Here is an 18,602-nt window from a genome sequence, read left to right on the forward strand (position 1 = left end):
CTTTCGGCACCCGATGTGACACCAGCTCTTGTATTGCAATCCTTCTCAGTCATTATGCTATCAATTTCACAGTCCTTGAACCTGAATGGTTGAGGAGATAACCTTTTGATTGACTTGTTTGCTGCGGTTTCAGACCCACTGCTTCCCTTCCTGCACCATTAACAGCGCACGCTTTCAGCAAGTTATTCATTCGGCAAAACACACTGATCAAGGACACTCGGCTTTGATTTGTTAAGCATATATGACTCACATGATTGGATTTTCCAAGATAGTAGCAGGGAACATTAATGAGGAAAAAAAATATCTGGAAGACTCAACATAGATTTTAACAAGGTCTCTTATCACAGATTAACTAGAAGGATAAATATCCACAGGATCTAAAAAAAAACAGTAGGTTGGATGCCAACGTTGTTAATTGGAAGAAAACAAAATTTCTTGCTTAACAGTTCTATATTCCATCATAACAGGAACCATCCTTTCAGCATCAGTCAGACAGGGCCTTTCAGAATCCTGTACACTATGTTTGCAGAAGATCACCCTCTATTTACCTAAACTCCAGTGAATATTGGATCAACCTTCTCAGGTTCCCTCATCATATTCCTTCAACTTAGAAATCACCTTGTAAGTCTTACAAATATAGTTTCCCTTTCATTCAAACCCATTGACTCATTCAAATGTATTCTTAATTTCTAAAGTTTTGATGGTTCTTTGGCATTTCTCAATCATAGATGGCAGAGCAAATGACTTGTAGCTTCCCGCTTTTTTTTTTCTACCGCCTTTCTAGAACGGGGTGTTACATTTACAGCTTCCCACAGTACGTGGGACTTGTCTACAACAGAACCAATATAACTTTTAATTCCATAGGCTGCCTGCTTTTTGATCTTTAGAACTTGTCAGTTAGGGGTTTCAACAATATTAGAATCCATCTTGTTTTGCATTAGTGTGAGTAGCAGGCTGAAGCTGTGATCTGTATATTGTATCTACAGGACATGTGTACCATTTGCAATAAGGTTGGTTGGAACCTTCATAGCAGTGGCTTCTGGTAGCAAAAGAAATGGAAGTATTTGGTTTTGATGGAAGCTTTCCCATTGGGCATGTCCCAGTTAACAGCATGGCTGGAAGGGCCTATTCCACACTGTATCACTAAATAAATAAAATTAAAATTAAAAACCTGACCAGTTCCCCTCCACCAACACCCTCCTCTGTCTGGCAGAAATAGTACTTGCCCTCAACAATTTCTCCTTTGGCTCCTCCCACTGTCTCCAAACTCAAGAAGTAGCCATGGGCACCCACAATGGTCCCAGCTATGCCTGCATTTTCATTGTCCATGTACCAAGCCTTACATGGTAATGCTCCCTGACTCTTCCTGTGCTATATTGACAACTGCATTGGCACAGCTTCAGGCATCCATACTGAGCTTGTCAATTTCATAAACTTTGCCTCAAACTTCCATCCTGCCCTTAAATTCACTTCCATTTCTGACACATCTCTCCCCTTTCTTGATCTTTCTGTCTCCATCTCTGGAGACAAACTGTGTACCAACATATTTTATAAACCTAGTGATTCCCATGGCTGTCTTTACTATACCTCTTCACACCCTGTTTCCTGTAAAAATGATATTCCTTTTTCTCAGTTTCTTTGTCTCTGTCGCATCTGTTCTCAGAATGAGTTTTCCCTTTCCAGAATATCTGAGATGTCCTCCTTCAAAGAATGGGGTTTCCCTTCCTCTACCATTGATGTTGCCATCACCTGCATTTTTTTCCATTTCCCAAACATCCACACTCACCCCCATCTTCCCACTACCTTATCAGGGGCAGAGTTCCTCTTGTCCTCACCTACCTCCCCATCAGCCTCACATCCAACACATCATTTTCTGCAATTACTCCCATCTTTAACAGGACCCTACCTCCAAACATATCTTTACTTCCCCCTACTCTCCACTTCCTGCGGGGATCACTTCCTCCTTGATAATCTTGTCCATTCGACCCTCCCCACTAATCTCCCTCCTAGCAAGGGCAAACATGTACACCTGTCCATTCATCTCCTCCCTCACCCTCCCTCATCTCCATTCAGGGACTCAAATGGTCCTTTCAGGTAAGGCAACACTTCACCTGAGCACGTGTTGGAATCATCTATTGTATCCAATGCTCTCAATGCAAACTCATCTAAATTGTTGAGACCTGATGTAAATTAGGGGACCGCTTTGTCATAAACCTCTGCTCCACCTGCAAAGAGTGGACTCTCCCAGTGGCCAACCATATGAATTCCGATTCCCATTCTGTCATGTTGATCCACGGCTGCCCCTCTGCTACAATGAGGCTACTGTCAGGGTGGAGGAGCAACATCTAGTATTCCATCTAGGTAGCTTCCAAGCTGGTGGCATGAATGTAGATTTCTCCTTCTGGTAATTTTCTTTTCTCTCCCCCTTCTGTCTTTTATTTCCCACTCTGGCCCCTTACCTCTTCTTTCTTGCCTATCGCCTTCCCCTGGTGCCCACCCCCCTTCACTTACTCCCATAGTCCACCCTGCTCTCCTATCAGATTCTTTTTTTCTCCAGCCCTTTGTTTTTCCCACCTATCACTTCTTGGCATCTTACTTCATTCCCCTCCACCCCACCCATCTGGCTTCACTTAGCACCTTCTAGCTTGTCCTCCTTCCCCTTCCCCCACCTTTTTATTCTAACATCTCCCGCCTTCCTTTCCTGTCCTGATCAAGGATCTCAGCCCCAGATGCTGACTGTTTATATATTTTCATTAGTGCCACCTTACCTGCTGAGTTCCTCCAGCATCTTGTGTGTGTTGATCTAACATAAGCTTTCCTTTTTGCCATATCATACCCTCTGAGGAGGATGAGGTGATGCTGGGAGAAGGGTTTTGTTGAGGGGAAAATGAAGAGAGTTAAGGACAAAAAGATGGCTCCAGTTGGAAAACATAGCTAATGATAACCAGTCTGTCAGGAAGCAGCAGTTCATCCTGAGTCAGAGCAGGGGAAAACGGTACAAAGACAGAACTACTGGCTCTTAATTTGAGTTTATAGAGCATTAACAACAAAGGATGTGAATAGCACAAATATATGCAGTACAATCATATATCCACTACAGTGACATGGTAGCCAGTTGACCAAGGCTGGGAATTAAATTCTGTATTTCAGGAAACTTTACATTTTACAAAAGGCAGGCAAAATGCAAAAGGAGATAGAATGTCCTTCATTTTTAAGAAAAGGGTAACGGCAGCAGAAAAGAACAATCTGAGCCCAGAAAATCGAGAAGCAGGAATAGTTAGAGTGAATATGAGAAACAGCAGGAGGAAGAAAATGTTGGTGGGAGTAGCATGTGGCCTCTAAACTGTGCTAATAATATAAGACACGGTATAAATCACAACATTAGTGGTGCATGTAACAAGGGTAATAAAATATCATGGGAAACTGTGAACGGCATACAAGACCATAAGTAATAGGAGCAGGAGTCGGACATCTGGTTCCTCAAGCTGCTGTGTCATTCACTAAGATCACGGCTGATCTGGCGGTGAACTCAGGTCCACCTACCTACCTTTTCTCCGTAATTCTTAATGCAAAAAAAAACATGTAACTGTGCTTAAGTGTATTTACTAAGGTAGCCTCCACTTCTTCTCTGGGTAGAGAATTCCATAGATTCACTACTTTTTGGGGAAAATAGTTTCTTTTCATTTCTGTCAAGGATTTGTTTTCTCAGATCTTGAGGCTATGTCCCCTAGTTCTACTTCTCTGGCCTGGACAAACAGTAACATTAGTGGTAGGGCGGGTGGCGGGGGGGGGGGGGAATCTAAACTCATGGTGTGTAAGAGATGGTTTTCTAGATCATTGCATTGAGGAACCAGCAAGGGAACAGGGTATGATGGATCTAATGTTCTGTAGAAGGGCCAGTTGATCATCTGGTACTTAATGGGCCTTTAGGGAACAGCGATCATTACATGATAGGAATTTTATTAAAGATTGGAATATGGTTGATTTAATCTGAAATCACAATTTAAAGGCAAGTTGTGAAGACACGAGGGATAAACTGATTACAATAGTTTGGGAAACTTCAATTAAAAATGACAGACAGTAAATCTTTTAAAGAACTGTCACAGTTTACAAGTAATATAAATCCCTTTAAGGCATATAAAGAGAACAGGAAAAGTGATTCAACAGTGGCTACCAAGCGAAGTTAAAAGTAGCATTATATCAAAAGAAAATGTTTAGAATGTTGCCAAAAAGCAGTAGGCTTGACAATTGGGAAAATTTGAGAATTTGATAAAGGAATGTTGAGAAATTGAAAAAAAATGGGGAAAATAGAATGCAAAACCAAGGTAGTGAGAAAAAAATCTGATCATAAAGGTTTCCTGTATGTAAAATAGGAAAAAGTATCAAAAATCAAGGTAATTCTTAGGAAGAAATAAATGTATTGTGGAATTAAAAAAAAAGGAATTAAGGAAATGTCTGTGAAAATAGTAGACACTGCAGTTGTCATCCCCTAAAGTTCAAGGTTACAGAACTGTTCCCAAAGACTGAAAGATAGCGAATCCAACCCCCTATTTTTCCAGGAAGGAAGGGGAAAAAAAGCAGGAAACTCTAGATTAGTTAGCCTGGTGACAAGTTGAAATGTCAAAATCTGTAATTAAGGAAGAGCACTTGGAAAGTTATAGTGAACAGGAAGACCCATCATGGATTTAGAAAGAGAAATCGCGTTAGACAAATCATTTTGAGTGTCATAAAATTGGAATTGTCTGAAGAGATATGGTCAAACCAGTTGCTGTGGTGCATTTGGGCTTTCAAAAAGCCCTTGGTAATGAGCCATATAATTGAACTTTAAGCATAATTCAAAGAAATTGTGATGGAGTAAAACATACTGACCCATCTTGAGGATTTTTAAATGGGCAGTAGGGATAAATGGATAATTGTTTGGGTAGGGAGGATGTGACACCAGGGTGGCTCAGGAATCAGTGCTGTACCCCCTTTATGTTCATTAATGATCTAGATGAGGGGATCAAGTATAATTTATCTCAGTTTGTTAATGATACAAGACCAAGTGTGCAGACTGGGAATACCACAGATAGGTTTCCAGAGCATGTACTAGCTCAGTGAATGAGCAAAGACCTGGCAAATAAAATATGTAGAAAAATATGGTCATCCACTTCCATTCATAAAAATTGAAAGACAAGGATTGAAAGGTGTCCATGTTCTTTGCACATAAGTTACTGCAAGTTGCTATGCAGCAAGCAACGAGAGGTGAGCAGTATGTTGGAGACAGAAGAGACTTCAGATGCTCTAACCTGGAGCTGAAAAAGAAATTCAAGAAACTCAGGAGATCAGCAGCACGTGTGGAGGTAAAGAAATGATCAATATTTCAGGTTGAAACCCTGCGTCATGATAGTATGTTGGCTTTTATTTCAAGTCAAGTTGGAAACAAGGGTGGAGGTGTCTTCCTTTAATCATACAGGGCCCTGGTGAGATCAATGATATGTCTATGTCTAGTGTTCCTACCTAAGGAACCGTTACCTGCAACAAAGTGAGCTTTGCAAAACCTTACCAGATTGATTCCTAGAAAGGCAAATTCATGTAAGAGGTGAGATTAACTACAAAGATTAAAATCTTTCCGTGTTCATCCCACAACAAAACAAACTGAACCATTTGTTAAAGCATTGTTCAAATGTAAAAAGCAACAGATTGGTCTTTACTTCTTGAAAAACGTATTGAATTAAATGTAAACTAATTGTAACGATTCTATTAAATACCTGCCTTCCTATTTTGATACGCATTATAATTATACAAAACCTTGTTTTTATTAAAGGTTATTACACATGCGTGGAAGTGATTTTTACATTAAGAAGACAGGTTGGATATTACATGATGGGCGTTTATGCTCCGACTCTTCTGATTGTTGTCCTTTCTTGGCTGTCATTTTGGATAAACCCTGATGCAAGTGCTGCAAGAGTACCTTTAGGTAAAAGTCAACAGCATCACGGCAGAAAGAAATGTAGAGAATAGTTGTACATTCCAATATATGTTGCTGACTCATTTGCCATTGTACATCTGATTACAGAAAAGCTCATGATATTGTTGATATTTCTAAAAATGGATGATGTAAACCTTTTAAATAGCAGTTGGGAATTGTGAATGATTGAGGATTATTTTCAATGCATTTGTACAGCCTATCTATCTCATCCCTTTAATGTACTACTATTCACAGAACAGTTGAGTGGAAAATAGTTGAGTCATCATGTCCTTGTTGCTAGAATAAGATCTTTCCCTCCTCACCTTTTAGTCTAGGTTTTTAGCCCACAAATCTTCAAATGCACATCCAAGTACTTTTTAATTGTTACTATTGTGTCTGTTGATCACCTGATGAGGGATTGAGTTCCAGATTCCTACCAAAGATTGGATTGAAAAAACTCTCATCTCCCTTCTAAACGTTCTGCCTGTTGTTTAGAAAAGCCTTCTTGTTCAAGGAAAATTGTCATTCTAATACACTATATCCAGGGCTCCCTTAACTTCTGGCAGCATATAATTAAATCTTCCACCCTTCATTTCCATAGAAAGAGCCTCACTTATCTACCATTTTCACATAACTTCAATTTTCAGTCTTGATCAAATAGACTTTGATTATTCCAAATGACCACCCCTTCTATCACATGGCACACATGGCACTGATCAAACCTTTGGTTAATTCTCATGATGGCTTGCTGATTTTTCTGAACCCAGCCACATCCCAAGCAGCAAATTTCCTGAAAACGTAGGTATTACAAAATGTTGGATTCATTCTACCTTTTACCTGTTGCATTCATTCTACCAATCAATAAAGATCATGGCAAATCTTTAACTTTAGTGCCATTTTCCCACACTTCATTACCTTAATATCTAAAAATATATTGGTGTGTGTTAAGTCAAACTGGAAATGCTGGCAGCAGCTGTGTGGGCTCCAGAATGTAGCATTTTTCATTTGGAACTGAGAGAATGAGTTAGAACAAGTGGGAAATGCCTTTTCTGGTTGGAGATGTTGCAGTTTTCTTCTTCATATCTTACTCTGTTAAGGCAATAATGGTTGCCTATGTTTGCTCCATGCAGTTCAATAGCTTGGCTCCATAATCTGCATAGTTGTTATATATACAGAAATATGTTAAAGCTGAGTAATGTTAAAATGGGCACAATTGCAGGTAGGGTAATATTTGGACTCACTTCAGTAAAAGCATGATAAGGTAATTTTGAGAATATTAACTATTTTAATTGGTGCCAACTAATTTGACTGTCACCTTCCATGTTTTATTTGTAGATTCGTGTAAAAAGGACAAATCCAGTAGGAAGCAGCAGCATTGATTTTCGTGTAGATTTGCACATTCATTGTTTATGTAATTCTCTAATCATATTCTATCCAATGTAGAACTTCTGATATTCTTTCCACTAATGCACTCTTGAAGATATTTTGACACCGCAACATACACCTGAACATTATCCTTAAAATATTAGCAGATGGGGTTTTATAAGTCTTGTCGCAGGCAGAAATGGGAGAAGTCAAACAAACAAAATCTCTTTTCATTTGAATCAGTGAGTTATCTATCCTAATAAATAGTAGACTATCCATATAATTTATATTCACAAGCATAATATTTAAATATGTTGATATTAATATGCATTTTTCTATTTCATAGGCATCTTCTCAGTCCTCAACTTGTCATCCGAGTGTATGAACCTTGCTGCAGAACTGCCCAAGGTTTCCTATGTAAAAGCCATGGATATCTGGTTGATAGCTTGCCTTCTGTTTGGGTTTGCATCTCTTGTGGAATATGCGGTTGTGCAGGTTTTGTTGAACAGCTCAAAAATAGTTGAAGCCGAAAGGGCTCGAATCCAAAAGAAGTTGAAGGCAAAGGAGCAAGCTATTGCATCTGAAGGGAAAGGATGTGGAAACTGGGTTAAACCTTCTTCTAAAAATACCGTTAATGGCACAGATACTCCTGTTCATATTAGCACATTACAGGTAAGAAACAACGAGAACTGCTTTTAAGTTTAATCTGAATACATTTGCTCTAATGACTTGTGATTTTTTTCCCCCCAATAGCTTATCTTGCATGTTATCCAAGGGATATCACTATGATGTGGTTGAATATATTTTGTTTTCGTGTGTGTAGGACTAACTGCAAAAATATACATCAATATTAGAACTCTCTGCTAACTCGTGGATAACTTTCTGGAGCTGCTCAGAGCAAAAGCATTGTTGCAATATGATCACTCTTTATGTGTACATTAGAAATAATGTGCCCACATCCCAACCAATTCAAAAGATATGAAATATGCAGAATTCTGAGCATAGCAACTGCTGTCCAGCCCACATACATAGAAATTTGATTGCATTGTGGCTTCCACAGTACTAATGTACTGCTAGTTGAGAATTCATTTTCACAATCCATGCTTCCAGAAGGGAGCTTTGCCTACCGCAATCATATATTGGGAGTTTCAATGCACAGTGTGTGTTCCTCGTGGGCTAGGCTTGACATGAAGCAGTAAAAAAAAGATTCCTGCAATCTTTAAAAAGACCAATCCATTATACAAGACCTAAACTTATGATTAAAATCAAACATTTGAAACCAAGGAGATGTAAGGTAAACACATTCATCTCTCCACCTATGTCTTCATGTTGCCTCTAAAGTGAAATTTAGGATTGCAATTTTGGGCCTGTAAAATGGCTGATATGTGCATTAGAGTAGTGATCATAGATTCTTTTCAAGTAATAAACAGAATTTTTATTTGCATAATGTTTTGTCATGCATTCATTGCCTTCTTCCTTACACTGTTGATCCTCCTCCTTCACTTGAAGATGGTATCCAGCAATACTGTCAGACCCAGAGAAGGAGAGGCTTCAGAATCAGCATAAGACAAATACTGGTGCACTGGAAGTTGTAGGAGTGATGAGAGCTCATGCTGGGTTCATTGTGTAGACAGGGTATAGAGCGAGAGCCTGATCCAGAAGTCTGGAAGCTGAGGCCAGTTGGCTGGAGCTGAGTTTGCAAATCTTTGCAAGTCCACTGGGGATGTTGAAGCCTGGACTCTGCAGACCCAAGTCTGAATCTGCTGGAGAGCTGTCCTATGGTTAAATGTGGGTAGGAGGGAGAAACAGGGCTTGTTTTGGTGTTGTTTTTTTATATTTATTGTGGTCAGTGTTATTCTGACGAGCATTGTGGCCATGCAGTGTTGGTGCCAGACTGTGTGGCAACACTTAGGGCTGCTCCTAACACACCCTCTGGTGTGTCGATTGTTAACAAAATCGATGTATGCATGACAAATAAACTTGAATCTTGAAAATCCTGAATCCTGATTTTCCTTGATTTTGGGACAGCGGTGTCTCTGAAGGCTCTTGTGCTCTCATGTCAGATAGTGGAAGGTCATTGCTCCCTCTTTAAACAACACTGCTGTCCGTTAAATACACTCCCTCCATCTTTTAAAGTGTTGTTAACTTTTAACTCCTTTGATTTGAGATCAAATACCTGTCAACAATGTACAGTAGACCTAGAAACACATTAATCTTTTATTTGAGGCCCCACTTTTGCAAAATTCTATTACACATTAAGCTCAGTGTTGTTCGAAGTACATTTATTATCAAAATGTGTACATGTAGATTCATCACCTTACAGGCAGCCACAAAACAAGAAAACCCATAAGAAATTATATAAAAAAACATCAAACCCCTAGAGGAAAAAAAACAACAAATCAAAACAACAAATAATAGACAAGCAAATAGCATTCAGGGCTGAAGTCTGTGAAAGGGAGTCCATCCACAGGCCCCCAGTTTAGCACAGAGCCAATTAAACAATGCGGAGCAACAAGTCCATCCCTCGCCTCGGGCCCCAACACCCTGACTTTTTCAATCTGGCCCAGCACTTAAGTCGTCAACCAAACAAGGGGTTCAGTAGCTTTGATATGCCCTGAGGGCTGGACCGCAGCGCCTTGTTTTGGCCTGTACCCAACTTTTCCACTTCAGCCGTCATCCAGACATTGGGTTCATCATGATATAAAACAAGCTATCCAAATGCTTAGATGTATTGATGAAAGCTCTTGGCCCGAAATGTTGACTCTTTATTCCTTTCCATGGATGGTGCCTGACCTGCTGAGTTCTTGCAGCATTTTGTGTGGATGACTATGTATTTTAGGTGCATGATTTAGGGTGAAGCAGGAGTTCATTTTATTAGGAGAAATAAAGGTAAAAATTCCTTGACATTAACATATCAGAGGATGTGTCCTAGAACCAGCACCAAAGTGTCATCACAAAGAAGTCATGACAGTGCCTCTACTTTTTCAGAAGTTTGTGTAGATTTGGCATATTACCAACAACTTCTATAGATGCACAGTGTAGAGTATCTAACTGGTTGCATCGTGGCCTGGTATGGAACCATCAATGCCCAGGAATGGAACAGGGTACAGAAAATGAGGGATCACAGTCGAAGCCCTCCCCACCATTGAGCGTGTTTACAAGGAGTGCTGCCAAGAGAAAGCAGCATCCATCAAGGATTCAGGCCGTGCACTCTTCCAATTGCTACCACTGTGCAATTCCAGGAGCCTTAGGTTCAATAGTTCCATTTAATATCGGAGAACGTCTGTGGCATACAACCTGGAACTCTTCCTCTCCGCAGACATCCATGAAACAGAAGAAAAACCCCAAAGAATGAATGACAGAAAAAAATATTAGAACCCCAAAGCCCCCTACCCCCCACATACAAGCAGCAGCATAGCATCAACCCTCTTCCTCCACCCAATTATGCCAGCAGAAAGCATCAACATTCCCACCACCCACCATGCAAACAACAGCAAAGCTGTAAAGAGACACCATGGTCTACAGTCCATCAAAAGCTTCTGTTCATCCCAACAGTTCAACATCCTTCAGTTTCTCCCCCTCCCCCTCTCCCCCCACCCCTTCCACAGCTAGAGGGGAGACAAGCAGCTTGCTATTTAAATGTTACAGCCTGTATCGCTGCTTTTATTTTGAGTTTCCCTGACTCAAGAATTGGCAATGAACTCTCAATCAACATCGAGAGAGTGAGAGCAAGAGTGATCACCCCAGGGCAAAGACCTTACACAGCTGCACCCGTTCTCTCTGTTCTGGTTCCCTGCGAAGCTTCAGTTCATGATACCTTCGAGAAATCGGGTCTACAGGGCCGAGCAAGGCCATGCCCCAAAGGCGCCTGTCATCCAAGCTGCTTTTGGAGATATTGAAAACATGGCCAATGGGCGAGCACCAAGAACTGTCAAGAACCAAAGTTTGAGTGCAGTTGTAGATCACAGACTCCGAAAGGACCCCAGCCACCTGAAAAGGAAAAAATGGAGGCATTAGAAAGAAGAAGAATTTAAACTGTTCTGATGGGCTGGGAGAAACCCACAGATTCAGGAACAGTTATTAACGTACAGTCACCAGGCTCATGAAAAAGCACGGATAATTTCGTTCACCACAGCTCTGTACTGGCTCACTTTCAAGGGCTCTTTATAACTTGGGTTCTCAGTATGTGCACATTTTGTCTTCATTTCCCATTAGTATTTGTTAGTCTTAGTTAAAGCATAGTTTTTTGAAATAATCTATTGTACTTATTCCTGTAAATACTGTTATGAACCCCGTAACTGGGTAACTTACCAGCAAAGATAGGGACGTCCGTTGAAGTCTGATGATACTATTTTTAACAGTATTTATTAGTAAAAATACACAAAAATAATACCAATGCAAACATACAGATAATATACGTCGTCCATACTAAATCTAAAAGTGCGGGTATAATAATAATAATTAAGAAATAAGCTCTATCGTTGTCTAGGGGATAAAGAATTGTTCGATGGAAATATAAAGTTCGTTCATTTCATACAGGCTTCAGCCTTTGGGGACTGCTGGGTTTGCAATTGTTGGAGAGAGAGAGATTTTGAGAAAAGAAACTTGCCAGCTTTCCTTTATGATTTCGATCCATCGGAGTCTCGTTGGTGCGGCCGTTCACTTGTGGCCTCTTCTTTAGCTAAGCCGTTCTTCCGTGGAGAGCCCACCAATCCCAGGCAAGGGAAGGACGCACTCACGAGCCCCCACCAGCTTTTGCTATTAAACGCTGTCACGGGATCGCTAGCGTTTCTCTTGGTGCATCTAAAGGGGTTGTTCCCCAGACCCTCTTTTATCCTTACTCATGGGGTCTCAGATGTCACTCAGGTTGGGATGATGCAATCCCTCAACCAGCCCACTCTGGTCGTCCCCTGAGGGCTTCAATGAATAGTACAGTACTCAATACACAATTCCGTCTCCAAGAGACAATGGCAGTAATCAATGGTTCCATCCCACTTTTGTTAGGAGGCATTCCCCCTACCTTGTGTACTCTGCGTTGTCTATGGCAACTGCCGGGGCTGTGATCCGGCGTCTCGCTCTCTCTCATTATTGCCATGATGTGTATCTCTCTGATTTCCTGGGTCCCAGACCCGAATTAATAGCGATCTTGCGATTCTCAAAAAGGAGGGGGCGAATTTGTACCCTTCAGCCCCTCAGAGTTGCGGCATATTCGTAACAATACTTACAGGGAAATCGATCTGATATGACAATAAACTTACTTTGAACTTCGATCTTTAGACTATCCCTGAGGAATATTAGATAAACCAGTATTTCAGGAATAAAGGTGAACTGCTCTTGTCTTCACAATTTGGCTTTGCAGTGATAGGCAAACACTGAAGGTCAGAACGTAAGAAATCGAACTAAAGGGCTATTCTGTTCCTCTTGCCTTCTGTGCCATTCAATAAGATCATGGCTCAGCCCATTTCTTTTGATTCACTTAATATCCAAATATAGTATCCATCAGTATCAGCCTGAGTAGAGAACTACAAAGATTCACTCTCCTCTGGGTAAGGAAATTGCTTTTCATCTATATTCTTATTTTGAAACCTTAACATGTGTTTCTGGACAAGCCATTCAGGGAAACACCTGTCAAGCCTTGTAAGAACACTGTGCACTTCGGTGAGATGATCCCTCATTTCTCTACACTTTGCTTAAACTCTCGTATGATACACCTGCTGTCCTATGAATCAATCTGGTGAAACTTTGCTATGCTGTCTCAATTGTAAGTGGATCCATTCCAAAAGTAGAGACAGCTGACCTGTTTGCACTATTCCAGATGAAGGATCACTAGGGCCCGATGTAATTGGAGAAAGATGTTGTACTCAACGCTACTAACAGTGAAGACCATCATCCTGTTCCCCTTCCTAATTGCTTGCTAAACCTCCAGGCTGGGCATCAGTGAGAAGTATATTAGGACTCCCAGGTCACCCTGAACTATTAGCATCTTTCAATTTCAGATAATTTGATAAATGCCATGCCATGTTTTCCAACCAAAGTGGATGACCTGACTTTGGATGAGATACAGGCTGTATGGAGAGGGAAGAGTATATGATGGCAATGACAGACTAATAACAAAATGGTTTAGTCACTGCAGTAAACAGAAGTCCTATGACCTCTGTCTTTCCCTCCAAAGTGGCTGTCACCTGGAGTAGGTATAGTGTGACAGGATTGTCACAGAGTCCTCGTACATACTGAACATCAAGGTCGTTTGCCTTTGTACAAGCTCCTGTGAGAAGAAATTCATCTTCTTCCAGGCAAACACAAAAACAAAAGAAACCCAACAGAACCCTTTAAAAAGGCTGTCAAACGCCCATTGTGCCAAAAAGAACACATCATGCAAACAATAAAAAGTAAACAAATAACACCCAGAGCCGATGTACACGAAAGTGAGTCCAAGCCCATGAACCCTGCTCATTGCTGTTAGCTGCACGCCACAGCCTCAGTTCCACGCAGAAACGAGTAAACTTCGTGGAGCAGCAAGCTGAACACAGCCTGTCCCTCACCTCTGGACCTGAAACCCCAACCTTTTCAAACTAGCCCTGTGCTTAAGTTGGCCAAGCATTAACTCATTCCTTGTTCTCAAATCTGGACCCTGCTGCCCCAATTTGGCCTGTACCCACACACCTCTGCAACCATATTACTCCTTTGAGTCTCCAGTTCACCGAAATAATGCCAGGTGGTACAGGCAGTTCAAAGCCACAGCTCTGAAAGGGAAGCTGCAGGCTCTAGATTGCAGTGATTGTTATTCAGAGTAGAGTAGATGGTAGATTTGTTTGCTGCCAGTAAAGTGTCATGTCTCTCAGCAGCACCATCTCAAGACAGATTGTAGATAGGTCAGATTTCTCCTCAGAAGCTGCTGACCTGCTTGGCATTGCTAGTATGCTTTCCTTTTATTTCAGATTCCAATCATAGCTTTTAGTCTCTTGATCCCAACCACAACTTTTGTTTTAATATAGAGTCATTTTAGACAATTTGGATGTCAGTCCCAGATCTAGATTTCTTATGTCTCTTGCTAGGGTGTAGCCCTATTACGCTAGGTGAATCTCCCTGTGACACACATTTTTCTGCCCTGTATCTTTGCTATACCACTCTGTGTGGTGGCACTGTGGGGTATTGTGGCCATCACCACCCTCCTCCTCCTCCTCTCCCTTAACTTTTCCCACCAGTTCCTCAGTCTGCTTCATCTTCTGCTACTCTGGTCATGATAAAGACAAGAGCCTCTCCTTATATTTTGTGACATGGTACAGGGGAGAGCTTAGTGTATGGGGATATGTATGAAGTAACAGAACCTATCTACTAGTATGTATCTTGATAGGCACTTCTATGCCCTGCCCCTCAAATTGTGGAGCTACTACTTCTATCTCCTTCATGGTGTAGCCTGTTATCTGATGGCCGGGAGCAGCCTGCGTATAAGGCCTGATGCCTTCTGTGATTGCTGGGTACAAACTGTTGGCAGCTGTGGTGAAGTTAGCCTGGTCCCACTGGGTAGTGTGCAGCTTTGGCTTTCTGTGTGTAATGTGCACTTGTTTTCAACAAACCAGAAATTTTTGAGGGGCATCCAGCTGGTGCTGGAACTAAAAAGAATTTCTAAGCTCTCTTTAAAAAAGAAGTGCAATCAAACTTCAGGCATTTCAAATAGCTTACTATATTAATAAAATGTAACACAAGAAAGTCATACCAGCTACCCGTGACATTCAAACAAATTGCTAACAAACACCAAGCCCTCCACCATCAACATGTTAAATGCCACCATTAACCCAAAACTCAACTGAACTAATAACCGCAAGACAGGTGAGAGGTGGTGTTAACTGCAGTGTGTGACTGAACCTTTTGGTACCCAAAGAGCTTCTATCATCTACAAACCATGAGTCAATTATGTGCTGAACCAAATGTTCTATCTGCTTAGACAAATGCTATTCCAACAATAGTCAAGAAGCTTGACACCATTTAGAACAAAACAGTCCATTTGATTAATACCTCAGCCATCATCCAAAATGTCTATTCTGTCCACTTTGACTGAAATATGCATCATTCACAAAATGCACATTTATTCACCAGTGCTATCCTGACAATACATTCTTCCCCCACCCCCACCCCCCACCCCCCACCACTCTATCCCAGCCCCAAGGTTTCATCTTGACCACTAAAGAAAACCATCAAATGCAGGATCTCCTGCAAATCATTAATACTCATAAAGAACGCTATCTGTGTCACAATGTCTGCTGGCAATATTGAAACCCAAGTGCCGTGGAAAGACAGACTCTGATGTAGAGATGGCAATGAGAGCTTATTCATCATAATTCCAGCAGAACATCGGTGGCTCGGCCAATCGATACTGGGAGATGTAGCATTCTCAAAACTAGAACCACGCGATTAGTGCTAATTGGGCGTCTGCTTAAATAATACAAGTAATATGGAATCCCTGAGCCTGTCAAAATATCTGAAAAAGCTGAAACAGAAAGCACCAGGAGACTGCATTACAAAGAGTGAGTCGCTCAAGAAAAACACAAGGAACTCTATAAACAATTAGCAACTCTCATCAAGCAACAAGAACTAATTCAAGTACTCCAAAAACTTTGGAGTCCAATGCTGTCCAGCGCCCTGCACAGGCCCAAAGAGCTCACTGAAATCTGATATTTACTTCCTGAAGCTTAAATATGCCTCCTTCTTCCTCGTGACTAAATGTTACATTTCTCTTGTCAACCAAGATTCCTTCACCCTACCATCCTTTCCTTGCCTCAATGGGACAGACCTATTTCGATCCTCATGTAAGTGCTCCCTAACCAACCTCCAGATTTCTGTTGTACATTTCCCTGACAATATCTGTTACCAATTTATGCTCTAAAGTTCCAGCCTAGTAACATCATAACTAGTCTTCTCCAAATTAAATACTTTTCCATATTGTCTGTTCCTATCCTTGTCCAAGCCTATGCTAAGTCTGGGAGTTGTGGTCACTGTTTCTGAAGTGTTTGCCTACAGAGAGACTAAGTTCATTGCCTAGTACTAGATCTAGTATGTCCTCTCTTGTCAGCCAATACATCTTGTGTCAGGAGACCTTTCTGGATACACCTAACAAATTCACCTCTTGCACTGAGGAGTTACTGATCACTATTAAGGAAGTTGAAGTCACCCATGATAACAACACTGCTACTTTTAACCTTTGCAAACTCTGCCCCCTAATCTACTTCTCAGTGTCCCTGCTGCTGTTGGGGAGCCTATAGAACACTCCCAATAAAACGATTGCTTCTTTCCTATTTCTGACTTCTAACCACACTGACTTCACTGATGTGGAAGGGATATGGAGACAACCCTCCACGATGTCTTCTCTTTCTGCAGCTGTGATATTATCCTGATTAATAATGCCATTCCCCCACCTCTTTTACTTCCCTCCCTTTTGAAGCATCTAAACCCCAGAACATCCAGCAGCCGTCCAACCCCTGTAACAGCCAAGTCTCTGTAATGACTGCTACATCATAGTTTCTAACATTGATCCATGCTCTAAGTTCATCACCGTTGCTCTGATTCGTCTTGCATTAATGTAAATACATTTCAACCCATCCAATCCAATGCACCTATCCTCAGAATCAGAATCAAGTTTAATATTACTGGTATAGGTCATGAAAATTGTTGTTTTGTGGCAACAGTACATTGCAATACATAATAAAAACTGTAAATTACAATAAGTATAAAACAGAAATAAGTGGTGCAAAAAGAAAGTGAAAAATAATGAAGTAGTTTATGGATTCTTAATCCATTCAGAAATCTGATGGCAGAGGGAAAGAAGCTGTTTCTGAAACTTTGAGCATATGTCCTTGGGCTCCAGTACCACCTCCTTAATGGTAGCAATGAGAAGAGGTTGTGTCCTGGGCGATGGGGTCCTTATTGATGGATGGTGCCTTGTGGAGGCAGTGCCTTTTGAAGGTGTCCTCGATGCTGCTGAGGCTAACGGCCATGATGGAGCTTGCTGAGTTTGCAACTTTCTGCAGCTTTTTCTGATCCTGTGCAGTGGCCCCTCCATACCAGACAGTGATGCAAATAGATAGGTGTTCAGTAGAAATTTGTGAGTGTCTTTGGTGACATACTAAGTCTCCTCAGGCTCCTATTGAAGTATAGCCACTGTTGTGCCCTCTTTGTATGTGCATCAATATATTGCATCTGGATAGATCTTCAGAGACGTTGACACTCAGAGACTTGTCACTGCTCACCCTTTCCACTGCTGATTTCTCGATGAGGACTGGTGTGTGTTCTCTTGACTTTCCCTTTCTGAAATCCACAATTAACTCCTTGGTCTTACTGGCATTGAGTCCAAAGTTGTTGTTGCGACACCACTTAACCAGCTGATCTATCTTGCTCTTGTACACCTCCAACTCAGTCTCTGTACGTGCTGTATCTACCTGACCTATCACTTGAGCTGCCAATTATGTTTAAACCTTTTGTAACAGCTCTAGCAAACCTGCCCATAAGGACCTTGATTCCTCTTGAATTTACCTGTAAACTGTTCCTTTTGTATAGGTTATACCTCCCCCAGAAGAGATTCCAATGATTCACAAATCTGAAATTCGCTGCACCCCAAATGAAAAGCCATGGATGAACCAGGAGCTTCATAGTCTGTTGAAGGCTAGATGTGTGGCATTTAATCCTGGCGACTTGCGTATGTATAAGAAAACCAGATTTGACTTGTGGAGGGCTACTTCAAGAGCAAAGAAACAATTCCAAGCAAGTTTGGAGGCGATGTCGGATGCACACCAGCTTTGACAGGGTTTGCAGGACATTACTCCCTACAAGCAAAACCCAACATCGTGAGTGGCAGCGATGCTACAGTACCAGATAAGCTCAATGCCTGTTATGCTTGCTTTCAAAGGGAGAATAAAACTACAGGTATGAGGATCCCTTCTGCACCCAGTGGCCCTGTGATCTCTGTCTTGGAAACTGACATTGGGTGAACCCTCACAAAGAAGCAGACATTGATGGGGTAGCTGGTAAGGCTTGAAATCGTGTGCTAACCAAATGGCAGGGGTATTCAAAGTCATTTTCAATCTCTCACTGCTACAGCCAGACATTCCCACCTGCTTCAAAAGGACAACAATCATACCAGTGCCCAATAAGAGCAGTACAAGTTACCTAACGACTATTGGCTAATAGCACTCACATCTACTGATAAAATGCTTTGAGAGGTTGGTCATGGCTACAATGAACTCCTGCCTCAGCAAGGACCTGGACCCACTGCAATTTGCCTGTCACTACAATA

The 18,602-nt window shown here is 41.4% G+C and overlaps 1 protein-coding gene across 1 annotated transcript in view; it reads left to right on the forward strand.

Annotated features, from left to right (window-relative positions):
- glrbb (glycine receptor, beta b) overlaps positions 1-18,602 on the forward strand; it is a 132,408-nt gene that overhangs the window by 84,525 nt on the left and 29,281 nt on the right. The window contains exons 8-9 of the mRNA XM_059964931.1: positions 5,807-5,959; positions 7,662-7,987. Coding sequence (XP_059820914.1) covers positions 5,807-5,959; positions 7,662-7,987 — 479 coding nt within the window. The remainder of the gene's footprint in view (positions 1-5,806; positions 5,960-7,661; positions 7,988-18,602) is intronic.

Source organism: Hypanus sabinus, chromosome 3 (assembly GCF_030144855.1).
Source record: "Hypanus sabinus isolate sHypSab1 chromosome 3, sHypSab1.hap1, whole genome shotgun sequence".
NCBI lineage: Eukaryota > Metazoa > Chordata > Chondrichthyes > Myliobatiformes > Dasyatidae > Hypanus > Hypanus sabinus.